The 12,472-nt window shown below is 45.6% G+C and overlaps 1 protein-coding gene across 8 annotated transcripts in view; it reads right to left on the bottom strand.

Moving 5' to 3' along the window:
* LOC117397707 (histone acetyltransferase KAT6A) overlaps window positions 1-12,472 on the bottom strand; it is a 47,157-nt gene that overhangs the window by 5,882 nt on the left and 28,803 nt on the right. For 7 of the 8 annotated variants that reach the window (XR_009323745.1, XR_009323744.1, XR_009323746.1 and 4 more), the window contains 11 exons: window positions 11,471-11,606; window positions 10,690-11,042; window positions 10,095-10,213; window positions 6,624-6,739; window positions 3,971-4,112; window positions 3,334-3,495; window positions 3,050-3,143; window positions 2,394-2,625; window positions 1,744-1,918; window positions 842-1,441; window positions 286-550 (listed from right to left, as the gene is read on the bottom strand). Coding sequence is in view for 4 of the 8 variants with exons in the window: in XM_059020031.1 (XP_058876014.1) it covers window positions 286-550; window positions 842-1,441; window positions 1,744-1,918; window positions 2,394-2,625; window positions 3,050-3,143; window positions 3,334-3,495; window positions 3,971-4,112; window positions 6,624-6,739; window positions 10,095-10,213; window positions 10,690-11,042; window positions 11,471-11,606 (2,394 nt within the window). In the remaining 4 variants the exon portion in view is untranslated. The remainder of the gene's footprint in view (window positions 1-285; window positions 551-841; window positions 1,442-1,743; window positions 1,919-2,393; window positions 2,626-3,049; window positions 3,144-3,333; window positions 3,496-3,970; window positions 4,113-6,623; window positions 6,740-10,094; window positions 10,214-10,689; window positions 11,043-11,470; window positions 11,607-12,472) is intronic. The other variant, XM_059020033.1, reaches the window with a different exon arrangement.

Here is a 12,472-nt window from a genome sequence, read left to right as displayed (position 1 = left end):
AGGATACAACGAGTAGAGGAGTTTGCAATGTTCCAGTGAAAAATACCAATTACACTGGTGACTTGTAACCCACTAAGTGATCAGACAGCAGCATCTTCATAATATCTGGTTCAGTATTTGTGAGCATATTACAATAAATTAAATAAATAAATAAAATACATACATTAATAAATATCCTTGTGCCCTATTGCCAAACAAATAACATTTCCTGAAAACTGAAATATATTTTCAAAGTGTTCGATGGTAATATTGAGCAGAGGAGGCCCTAACTGGTCGGTTCCTCACCTTCCTCTTCGGACTCTCCCTCACGCTCCCGCTGCTTCCTCTTGCCGGAGGGCGTCTGTCGGAGAGCGGCTCGGGGGGGCAGGCAGCGGCGGTACCCCCGTGTGAAGGAGCTCTCCAACGTGGGCTCCAGCCGTGGCATGGACCTCTCCGAGTCCGAGTCCACGAAGGGCTCGTCCAGCACCTCGGTGGTCTCCGAGATGGTCTCCGTGACGACGCTGCTGTGGGGGTGACTGCGCCTCCGCACTCGCCGCTTCCTGAGAGGCTTCTGAACAAAACAGAGGCAGAGAGAGAGAGAGAGAGGCAGGGGGCAGAGACAGACACAAATAGAGAGTTAGAGACCGACAGAGACAGATTGTAGGACTACAGCAAATACTATACAGGGATGGAAGTAAGACTCCCATTGCATAGCAGTTTGATCCATTCCTCATTTCACTTTAATAAGACACACCTGAGCTTGTTACCTAGACACACTGGCTAGCTTAAAATTTGAACTTTTTAATATGTTTGTTATTAAATATCTGGACTCTGAAAGATCAGGGGAGCGTGCGCTCGTTACCTTGCACTTGAGTGTGGGTTTGGAGAGCGCGGGCGGAGAGCTGGCTCCCTCTTCCTCCTCCTCCTCCTCCTCCTCGCTGCTCTCGCTGAAGCACCTGCTCCTCTGGGGCTCCGCAGCTCCCTCACTCAGCCTCCTCTGCGGAGGCCTGCCCACCTGCCTCCGGGGCCCCCCCTCGCTGAGCCGTCTCTTCAGAGCCCCCTTCTGGCCCGGCCGACCCCTCCTCCTCGGGAGCTCCCCACCTTCTCCCAGCCTCCTCTTGGGAAGAGACGGCTTTCTGTCCACCGCAAGCAGCGTGGGGGGGGGCTCCTCCTCCTCCTCTTCCTCTCCCTCTCCCTCTCCCAGGGACTCCTCTGCTGCTGCAGCCGCTGCCTTCCCTTTCAGCCAGAGGCGCCCCCGCTTCCTCTTGCCCCTCCTGCCACGCCGGGTCTCTCCGTTGGTGGTGGGAGGGGGCAGTGGCGCCGGGTCAGCTGTGAGAAGGCGGCTGGGTTGACCGGAGGGGGTCGTGGACGGGGTCTTGCTGTTGGATAACACGGAGAACCGCTTGCCACCCTCTTCCTCCTTCTCCCATGAGTTCAGTAAAGGAGCTGCATTCTGCTTGCTCTGCCAAGGATACAAAAAAAAAAAACAGGAATTAGAAAAACAGTTAATACATTGATTTGTATTCTTTTTATCATCATGTTGACCAGGACTGCTGTTTTGTGGTTGCTTTTTTTCCAAATGTTTGCTAGTTAATTCAATTGGCTTCAAATGAAAGCAGTCGAAGAAATTATTAAATGTCTCTAAAATATCAATTCCAATTCCTTTCAAAGCACTGGGAATTGAATTTAAAACAGGAATTGACTCCGACCCTGCCCAGTACCGACAGGGGCAGCTTTAAGCCTGACTCTGCAGTGTGAACTGACCTCCTTGCCGGGATCTCCTCCCTCCTCCTCCTCCTCCTCCTCTGACAGCACAGTGTTGGACACGATGACGGGGGTCCAGTGCAGACTCTCGGGGTGCAGCTCGATGTGCCGAGGCCGAGCTCGCAGCCTGGCCATGTGCTCCAGGATCATCTTCTCTCTGCGGAGCAGCACGAGCCTGCAGGGGGAGAGGCAGGAGAGTCGAGAGTGGATTCAGGGCAGAGCTCACTGGAGACCAGAGTCGCCTCTGCAGCACAGTCACCCAGGAGGAGTATCCGTGAATACTGATTTATGCAGGCATCGTAAGAATGCAAACAAGCAAACTGCTGACATCATAAAAGAGAAAGTGTCAAACAAGACGCCCACTGCACAGCAGTTTGATCCACTACTTGATTTTACTACAAGTTTAATCACACACACCTGAGCTTGTTACCTATACACTGGGACTGGTATTACAAACCTGGAATGGGTGACACTGCTGTGCAATAGCAGCTGGTTTAATAGACCTGGATTAGCACTAGGTGTTGGACTTCTTTGCCTAAAGCAAGGAGTAGTGTGAATCAGGGTCTGTGAAGCTAGCAGTACGAGTGTTGATTCCCACGCCCTGGGCTGGCGTTTGTTATGTTTTGCGGTGGACCCGGCTGGCTGCTTACCGGCCCCCGCGGGGCTCCAGCATGCCCAGCTGCTGCAGCGTGGCGGTGATGTCCTGGGGGCAGATCCCCGTCAGCTTGCTCAGCTTCTTGATGGTCAGCTGCTTGTCGTGGCAGCGGTGAAGGCACTCCAGGAGGACACTCTTCCAGTACGCCATGTAGGAGAGGCGGCCCAGGTCTGACAGAGGCTTCTCCGGGGAGCCAGCCCGGCCCTCACGCTTCGACAGCAGGTAGCCTGCGGGAGGGGAGGGGGAGAGACGAGGGTTACACCCGAGCCATCATTCTGACGGAATACATTTCAAGCAGCGTTTGTTTGAATATCTGTCCCAGGATTATACTATAAAACAAACTTAATTTACAGTTAGTTGTGAGAGTGTACTTTGTTGTGGTGGACTTTAAGTCCCAGGCAACACCACATTGCAGAGCAGTTTGATTCCTGGTTTTACTATGAGTTAAATAATCACACACACCTGAGATTGTTACCTAGACACACTGAGGCTAATCAAGCTGGTAGACCACTACACTTGCTCTATTAAACTGTAGATTATTCCAGTGAGTCAGGAGAGGTTTGAGCTTGTCCCTTTCGAAGCTGCACTTTATGTCGCCTGGTCAGTGAGTGTCGAGTGCTCTTTCATCACTCCCGGACAGTCAGTACTCACTGAAGTCGATGAGGAACCGGCCGTAGCCCTTGCGCTGGTACTGTGGAAGAATCATGATGCAGGACACGTTGTACTTCTGCTGACAATGCTTCTCCTGAACGAAGCAGAGGGAGACAAACAGAAAAAAACACTGAGAACTGCACTGCAGGAAACAGGGCGAGAGAAACGTCACCGAGCTACACAAAACCCATTTGAGAACGTCAGGGCCGCAGACCACACACTTGGAGAATTAGAAGGGGGAAATCGAACGCCCCGATGATGCAGCGCACTGTCAGGTGACCCACCTTGGAGAAATACCCGACCAGGTGGCAGCCCTTGGCATCGTTCTGCGTCAGCACGTAGAAGAGGAACGGCTCCACATCATAGTAAAGCGTCTTGTGGTCCAGGAAGAGCTTGGCGAGCAGGCAGAGGTTCTGGCAGTAGATCGTACTGACGTTTCCGTCCACCTGAACACAGGAGAGAGGAGTCAGAGACTGAGCCACACAGCAAGAGAAGAGAGAGAGAGAGAGAGAGAGAGAGGGAGAGAGAGAGAGAGAGAGAGAGAGAGGTCAGAGACTGAGCCACACAGCAAGAGGAGAGAGATAGAGAGAGAGAGAGAGAGAGAGAGAGAGAGAGAGAGAGAGAGAGAGAAAGAGAGAGAGAGGAGTGAAAGAAGAGACAGAGACTGAGCCACACAGCAAGAGGAGAAACACGAGAGAGAGAGAGAGAGAGAGAGAGAGGTCAGAGACTGAGCCACACAGCAAGGGGAGACACACACAGGAGAGAGAGACAGAGAGACAGAGAGAGAGATACTACCTGCTCATGAATTTTTTTTTTATTTTTTTTTTATTTTTTAAATAATTCTTTCTGATGAATGAATGAATCCCAGCAGGCAAAAAAAAACTAAGCAAAAACAGAAAGCAGTTGCACAGAGACACTGACCTCGAACACAGAGACGTTGCCTTGCCTATAGATCTCATTGGCAGGAGGGTGGAACCAGCCACACTTCCTCATGTGCTGGTAGAGGATGCTTCTGCTCTTCATGTACCGGAGACAGAACTCACACAGGTACAGCTTGGGCAGTCTGGCAGAGAGCAAAGCAAGCCAAACGACAGCGTCATTGTAAACCATGAACAGCCAAACGAAACGCCACATTTCAGGACGCTTCGGATCCACTACATCTGACTTCTCATCTCTGGCATTCTGAGGACATGGAGCACGGCGCTCGCTATGCGTGGGGTTATTTATTTATTTGAAATGAAACATGATACAGTATTCAACTTTATTCAAACACCTCAAGATTTGTCATTTATATCCTTTATATACCTACCTGCATGAAAACCACAGGGTGTGAGAATTTCAATTTCCACTCAGTAATCAGTGATATAGAAACAATAGTGAAAATGTTTCGACCTCTTTGTGCTTTAATCAGGCGTCTTAAACAACTTCTAAAAAGTCTCCTGCGTTTTATCACGTGTGGCTCCGTGTTCCTTTTCTCTCACTATTTTAAATGAATCACACGTGTGGTCTATTAAAATCATCCATTAAATGAGAGAATCGCTCACTTGCCTGTTTTGACAGTTACATTGGTTTGATTTTATATGCAAAATAAATCCAATACAGAAGCAATGGGGTGTTCTAATAAATTTGCGCACTACTGTCAATATGTACAGTCAGAACTAATTTCGCTTCATAAAGTTTAACGAAACCTGCTGAATAATGTTACGTTAACATATTGAATTACACACCGCTTTGGAGTTTTCCAGATACTAACAAATTGAAAAATGTGAAAAATTTCAAAATCTAGCTTCAAATACTACTGTACTACTATTATGGCTTCTGGTAGACACCTGCAGTATAATTGTGTAGTTTCTTTGATTACATGATGATAAATAAAAGATCTAAATTAAGTTCGTAGTTTTTTTTTTTTTTTAAACTATCTCAATCTTAATTCTAGCTGATGTAAAACCTTTGGCCAGAGCTGTACAGCTGACCCTGTTTGAGGGGTCTTCACGTTTCACAAATCTGGGTGATGGAACAAGACAGGAAAAAATCAACCACAAGTTCAGATAGCAATGACTTCTGTTAAAATATAGTATTTGTTTTTATTGTTATTACAATGTTGAAGGGACATCTGATGCGGACGCACGCATATTCTTTTCAGTTGTTAAACTCAAGTCCTTGATTTTTCTTTTTTTATCGGTTCTGATTTGAATGGAAGTTGTTCCTTTTTGATTAACTTGATTAAATTTAGTTATCGTCAGTTAAAAAAATAATTATGTTTGTTATTTATTTTGATTAACTTGATTAAATTTAGTTATCGTCAGTTAAAAAAATAATTATGTTTGTTATTTATTTTGAAAAAATAAACCGTCATTGCATCGATTATCGTTGATAAATGCCTATAAGATAATCAAATAAGAAATGAGGTTGCAGATTGTACAACTATGGTCAACTGTACATATTAAACTCACACTCCAGAAGTGAAGTGCGCAGTGAGAGGAGGTGTGATACACCTGCAGGTCCCTGTCCACAGAGAGGGACAGCACTGGCAGGCCCTGCTGGTGACGGGCCAGTCTGTATCAAATCAGTGCCAGCTTACAAACTAGCAGCCTGGCTGTCTAAATACAATTGACCTGGCCCTGCAGCTGCATGCAAATTGTACCAAGCAGCCAGACCTGAAGCTTGCTATGATCTACAGCTCTAAAATGTGCTTCTGCCTCAGCCACAGCACCTGAAACCATGGCAACAGACACAACTAAACAGGATGTGAACCTCGAATTAGCCCCCATCTGTAAGCAAAGATGAAAGCAGAGAGGTGGCAAGTGTAAACCACATTGTACGCACACTGCGTCTGTATGGAAAAGTCTCTCTGCTGCCAATTTCAGTTATCTTCTTTTATCTTCTGCTTAGTCTAGTTATATTTAACTCCCCGTTTTTTTTTTGGTTCAATTGTGGTTCAAGTATGGTGTTGGAGATTCAAAATAATTTCAATGTTATTTTCATTATCATTATTATTATTCTGTATGCGTTGTATGAAAACAAGTCACCGATGTTGATGAAAAATAAATCTGAGCCATGGTTTCCTAATAGCTAGTGCAAGCTTAACAAATTAAAAGCAAGGAAACGGGAATTCAAAAGCAGAGAAAGCCTTAAGCGCACTTTCACATTTCACATGAACTCCACAGCACCTGGGCGTCTGGGGACACTGCCAATCGGCTTGGCAGAACTGGAGCGTTTACTTTTGCTCTCATTGAGTTACATTTCAGGTCACTGGCCTGCAATAATAATAATAATAATAATAATAATAATAATAATAAAATAATAAATAATAATAAAAAGCAAGCATGCGGGGAAAACTCGCTTAAAGCACGAGACATCTGCGAGAGCAAAGATTACAAAAGCAGTTTGTTTTATTTATTAAAAGGTTAGGGCTTGCTTTGGGTCAGCGGTAATACTTGAAGTATTAGCTGATGCATTGTACCAGGCTGTGCTGCAAGTTAAGCTTTGAGACTCATCATGTGTACAGCGTTGTACAAGACAAAGTCAGGGCCAGGCTGTGGTCCTGGGGCTGCAGTGGAAGTGGAGGCTGTACCTGCTGTATTCCTGTGGGTACGGTGAAGAGTACCACGTCTGGATCTCATACTTCCCAAACTCGATGACCGAAGGACAGCGCACCTGTGGATCTGGGGGTCCGGTCACCCCGACTTTCTGCAAATCCGAAACAAACAGACAGATCAGAGATCAGATCAGAACCCTGCATTCCATAATGCACAGTGCCTATGACCAGGGACCAGGTCCTGACAAGGAATCACAGCACATGAATGTACAGCTATGGCCATCACCCTACAAAATGAACTACTTTCACTTCATAAAGTCGAATGAAACCTGCGGAACAATGTGACGTTAACATATTGAATTACACACCTCTTTGGAGTTTTCCCATATACTTAACAAAAAACTGACCAATCAAAAAAATGTGACATTTTGAAATCTAACATGAAACACTGTATAACTATCATTTTTTGCGATATCATTTTGTAGTTTCTTTCATTGCATGACGTTAAATAAAAGATCTAAATGTTAATATGTATGCTGTTACTCTGCAAGTCGATATTCATTAAACCCAGCTCAACCGTCATATTGGACAAGAAGACTGACTCCAGGATCTCAATTGATTTTTGTTGGCAGAGTGAAGTTGTGTAAACGGAGAAGCACCTGCCCAGTGTTCAGCACCATGCCCTTCATAACACCTCCTTCCCAGGTGACCTGCGTTACTGACTGCATGTCACTTCATGGACTGATCATGAACACAGCGCTCTCTTTTCCTGGGCAGGTTATTAAACTACTACCTTGTCTTGAATGGAAACTTAGAGCTTGTGTAACCAAAAGGCATAGCTGGTCTGCTCAATGAGAGACCAAACAAACAGAGAACACCAATGCAGGTTCTGTTTTATCTAATTAAATCACATATTAACACAAAGTTTGACTCCCACCCCCCGAAAGAATTACTGATGAGGATCTGTAGTGAATAGCTTTTAGAATATAGTCCAATGTGTCCAAGCACACACACACACACAAATATGCAATGGCACAAACTGCAAAGCACTGTGGAGTCTTACTGCAAGACAGACAACGATCTGCTCTCCAGGGGACATTTACACACACACACACACACACACAATTAAATGTTTCAGAAAGGGACTACCTGCTCTGTTGCTGCCTCTCCCAGCTCCCTCCCCTCTCCTTCCCAACTCTCTGCCAGCAGGATTCCCAGTGGGAATGCAGAGGCCCGGCTCCAGTACAGCTGCATGCACATGGAGGAACAGCGAAGACACACCGACACGCACGACAACTCTGACACCCGCGGGGCAGACAGGCAGACGGGCTTCTGTGCTGTGAGCTGAACTGAGCTGAGCGCACCAGCTCTGGGGCCCCTCACCCTCTCTGTGAGAGAATGCATTTCCGTTTCCCCAGGTGCTGTGCTGACAACAGACCTCACTGCTGCTGCTGCTGCTGAATTCAGTGGTTTAAATCAACCAACTCGCTTCCAAAAACTGCACACTTCAAAAGAAGCATTTTAGTTTGTGCGAGTGTAGTGCTAGCTCTTTTCGAGCAGTGTACTTGTGAGAGGACACAAACCAGGGTCGGGCTCAATTCCAATCCATTTCCCGATATCTTTTTAAAATCAATTCCCAATTCCATATCCCGATTCCATTTTTAATCAATTCCAACACGTCACTGACCAAAACTGCAATTAGCGGTATTCTGTTAAAATGAGCTTCTCACAGTGGCAAAGGAATTGGAATTGCCCCTGACCCTGGACACAATGTCCGTATGGAAACCCCTGTTTATTTAGCAGTCTGACCCCAACGCAGGGCAATGCAGAGACCTCACAGTGATGAATTGAACTGGGTGGAGCCCTGGGTTACACAGCCGGTAGTGAAGCGCTCCACTGGACTGCACAAGAGCCACAGCAAACTAACACAGCACTACCCATAGATTGCTATTTTAAAAACAGGGGTCAGCTATCCTTCAGGGGATCCTTTCTCTTTTATTATTCATCCCAGATCTCCAGTGATGCCGATTTAAAAGTGAGCTGCATTTAATCCGGGATCTGCTTAAAGAAAGCAAACGGTTAACTGATGTCTAAAAAGACTGATTAAATTGGTCAAATTTTTCTATTTAAAAGGAGATGCTTTTTCTTGTTTTTAGAACTGGGGCTTGGCTGTAAAACTAAAAATAAACCTTGTTGTGAATTTGAATCACATTGCCTAAAGCTATAACAAAAAAAAAGCTCTTGTGGTTTTCAATGGGGCACGCAAATAAAAACAGAACACAAGAACAGACAAACTCCTCGCTTCCAGCTGACTAAAGCACAGTGCAGTTTCCATCCCCCCCCCCCTCGAGCCCGTATGCCGAGGCTTGTATTGTAAGCTCAGCCTGCTTGGGGCCTCTCCTGTCTGCCATCCACACACACACACAATGCAAATAAGTCATGCTTCCAACAAGAATCGCAGGGAGAAGAATAGCAGGCTGCTTCCCTCCGCGCTCCTGCACGGCTCCCTGTGGTTCCGGGCTGTCTGCTCTCATTATCAGCCTGCCTGCCTTTCCTGGGATCACAGGGAGTGAGGATGGGAGGGAGAAGGGTAGAAGGACTTTCGTATTCCGATATGAAAATTACTATTTTTATTTTTATTAAACAAGAAGCTGTTCAGAAAGCATTGCAATATGGAATAAAGCAAAACAATGAATTGCTTGCATGTATAAAAACTAGATCAATAAATAATAACCTATTAATACCTATTATAATCATTCAAGCTGCTTGCATAACCTCGCTGCCCCGTTCAATTTATAAAACAGGCTTTAACTTGAAGAAACTGTTAGACCGCATCTCTTTAAGCCTCTACAGACGTTTAACCCTTTAAGGTACAAATAAAAACAATGCTAACTTTCTTATTTTTTTGCAACAAGCTTTTGCACGAAACAGGGTTTCAAACGTACCGACAGGTTGGACCTGGTCGGTCATCCGAATGATCGGTTTCATCCTCGTGATACTCGAGTCGCTCTCAAAATGTATTTTTGAAAAAAAAACCGCTAGAACAACATGCGTTCGATTCCTTGTGTACCTTCAGGGGTTAAACAATGAGAATGAATTCCTTGGGATAATCCCCTCGGCAGAGTCAGGGAGTCTTTTCCTTGTAGGGTCAGAGGGCATCAGGCAGCGTTTAGTCACATCAGTCATCCCAGGGGAAGCAGCAGCTTGGAGCTCAGTGCAGGAATGCAGGAGCACCCCCTCCACATGCAGAGGGTGGGAAAGCAGCTTTCAAACAGGCAAGCTTCAGGGGGATTCCATTTTGCAGCATTGTACAGCATTTCAGAGCCATTATTTTGTTTTGGATTAAAACGCCATCAGAAGGACCCCCACCTACGGGAAGGTGGCAATAACCCTTCGATTTCCCAAAAGGTTTGGTCTTGTGTAGGTAGTCACGATGGTTTTCCTCCAGCCTTAATTCAATATAACTTTATGGAGTGACTACCCTGACTCCCAGCTGAGAATGCATACCTGCAGTGCTAGCTCCTGAATGTGCCTGAACAGTTCGATGTCTTTCTCTGACATGATCTCCTGGCTCCCCAGCAACCTGTCTTCACCGTCCCGCCTGTCATCCCACGAGTCCTGATTGTCTGGAGAGAGAGACAATTAAAATGAAAACAGGTGCGTTCGGGACACCTAGGTGTCTCTAATATGCAAGAGACTGCCACGTGATCTTCCATGCAATCTGTCAGGTGGGGCAAACGACTCCTTATCAAACCAGACCACAGACCTGCCATTCCCAACATGCTGCATCTTTACTGTTTCGTTTAAATGAATCTAAAATGTATATGTAGATACAGATATATCAATATATAGTAGTATTATTAAGTGGAGTTGCATGTCTACTTCAAAGTCTTATAAAAATGAAATATAAAAAACAGAAGATGCTCACGCTTCCAAAACAAACAAAAAAAAATTCTGAATGAAATTCGGGTTGTTGGAGTATGTGGGTGGGAGGCAGAATCGCTTCACTAACCCTGCTCCCAAGTCACCACACCTCAGTGTAAGACACCTGACACTATCCCTAGTAAAGAACAGGCTTATTAAAAGCGTGGCCCCGGCTCACCTCCTGGCCAGTCTGAAGTGCTGGATTTGCGCTCCCCTTTCTTCCGGATCCTGTATTGCTCCGAGTAGTCCACCACCTCGCCCCGGGCTTTGCGCCCGTCCGCGGAGGGGGTGAAGAATTTGGTCAGGCCGTCGATGAGCCCTTTGGTTTTTTTGTTGAGCCGGATCCCCGCTCCGTCCCCGAAGTCGAACAGCAGGTGGTCATCGCCAGGGTAACCCCCTGAGGAGGAGGAGGAGGAGGAGCAGGGGGAGGAAGGGGGCGACGAGGAGCCGCGGGACAGTTTGGAGAGCTTGCGTCTCCGCCCCCGACCCAGGCCCGGCCTGCCACGCAGCTTCTTAAAGGGGCCTTTCGATCTGAGGGGACGAAAAACAAACAAACTGCCCTTTAATACGGAGCCTGTGACCGTCTCATACACTGAACTCTCAACTGATGCACTATCCTTGCACTACTATTCTGTCACTGTAATCCTAACTTGTTACTTCTTATCTTGTATTGTATTCTAGTAGTATTTGCACTCACTGTAAACTACACTGTATTTAAATGTTATTTTTGCACTGTAACCTTGTATTGCCCTGGAACCCCTGTAAGTCGCCTTGGATAAAGATCCATTCCTGATTTTACAATGAGTTTCTTAAGACACACCCACGCTTGTTGCCTATACATACTGTAGCTAATCAAGCTGGAATGGATGCAGCTGCAAGGCAATAGGGGTCTTAATACAGAATCGCTTGCACTGCACACAGTTGAAAGGAAAGGCTGGTCTGTGATAAAAGGCACATACGCTGCGTTCTGCTTCTTTAACCTGTTCTTGGGACGGCCCAGGGGCGCCGTGTAGCGCCGTTTGATCTGCGCTGCTTTTTTGTGTAAGAGCTTTCTTCCCTTTTTCCGCGGCCGACAGATCTGACAGATCCACATTCCTGCAAAACACAAACATGTTGAAAAAATAATAATAATAATCTATTACTGTTTTTATCAAGCGTTTCTGCCCCGTTTGAATGACTTGTCTGACTGCGGCTGATTTTAATAATGCTATTTCTTGCTGCCTTCTGCCAGCACCCCCTTGTAAACGAGATAGACCTCAAGGGTTCTATCCTGATTAAATAGACATTTAAATGTAATTTCATATTTTGAGATGAACAATATTAATTTGGTTTAGCCTTTGGAATACCTTACCACCACTGTCCCATTGTTTGAAAAGGCATCTCTTGGTGTGTTGCCTTAAGGATGTGAATTGAATTTAAACAGCTGACTAACAAATAAAAATGTTTCTTATTCATTTTAAACAATTACTTTTTAATCCTAATGCTCTGCTACAGCGCTGAGAACCTGGTAATAACTCCTCCACCCTACACTATGACAGAGAGCTGCAGTGTGACACATGCTTGATATTGTGTCTGTTTCAATGCAATACAATGTATACCACGTTACAAGAAGACCAGCACTCAGGTCACATCTTTTAAAAAAATTGGTTTCTTTATTTCTTCATTTTAAATAACGCGAGCACAGACGCACTCAGGAAGGCATCCAGCCTCAAAGTGAGTGCTGGTCTTCCTCCAGTAACATGTGATATTTCTCTTTGACCAAAGCACTCGCAGTGAAGTGAATGGACTGTGATTCCAATTGTTCTTTGGAACTGAGCAAGCCCTTTGATAGTTTAATAAAAAGGTATAACGAAATGCAGAAAGCGAATGACATTTGTTTGCGCAATCGTGCGATTCAGATGCGGGGAGCGAGTTCTTGGAAAACCTGATCAACTGATAATTACAGAAGGAAATGTTTTGCT

The sequence above is a fragment of the Acipenser ruthenus genome, unplaced genomic scaffold, assembly GCF_902713425.1.
Source record: "Acipenser ruthenus unplaced genomic scaffold, fAciRut3.2 maternal haplotype, whole genome shotgun sequence".
Taxonomy (NCBI): Eukaryota; Metazoa; Chordata; class Actinopteri; order Acipenseriformes; family Acipenseridae; genus Acipenser; species Acipenser ruthenus.
The sequence above is the reverse complement of the archived record's forward strand: the minus strand, read 5'-3'. Positions and strand labels throughout refer to the sequence as shown.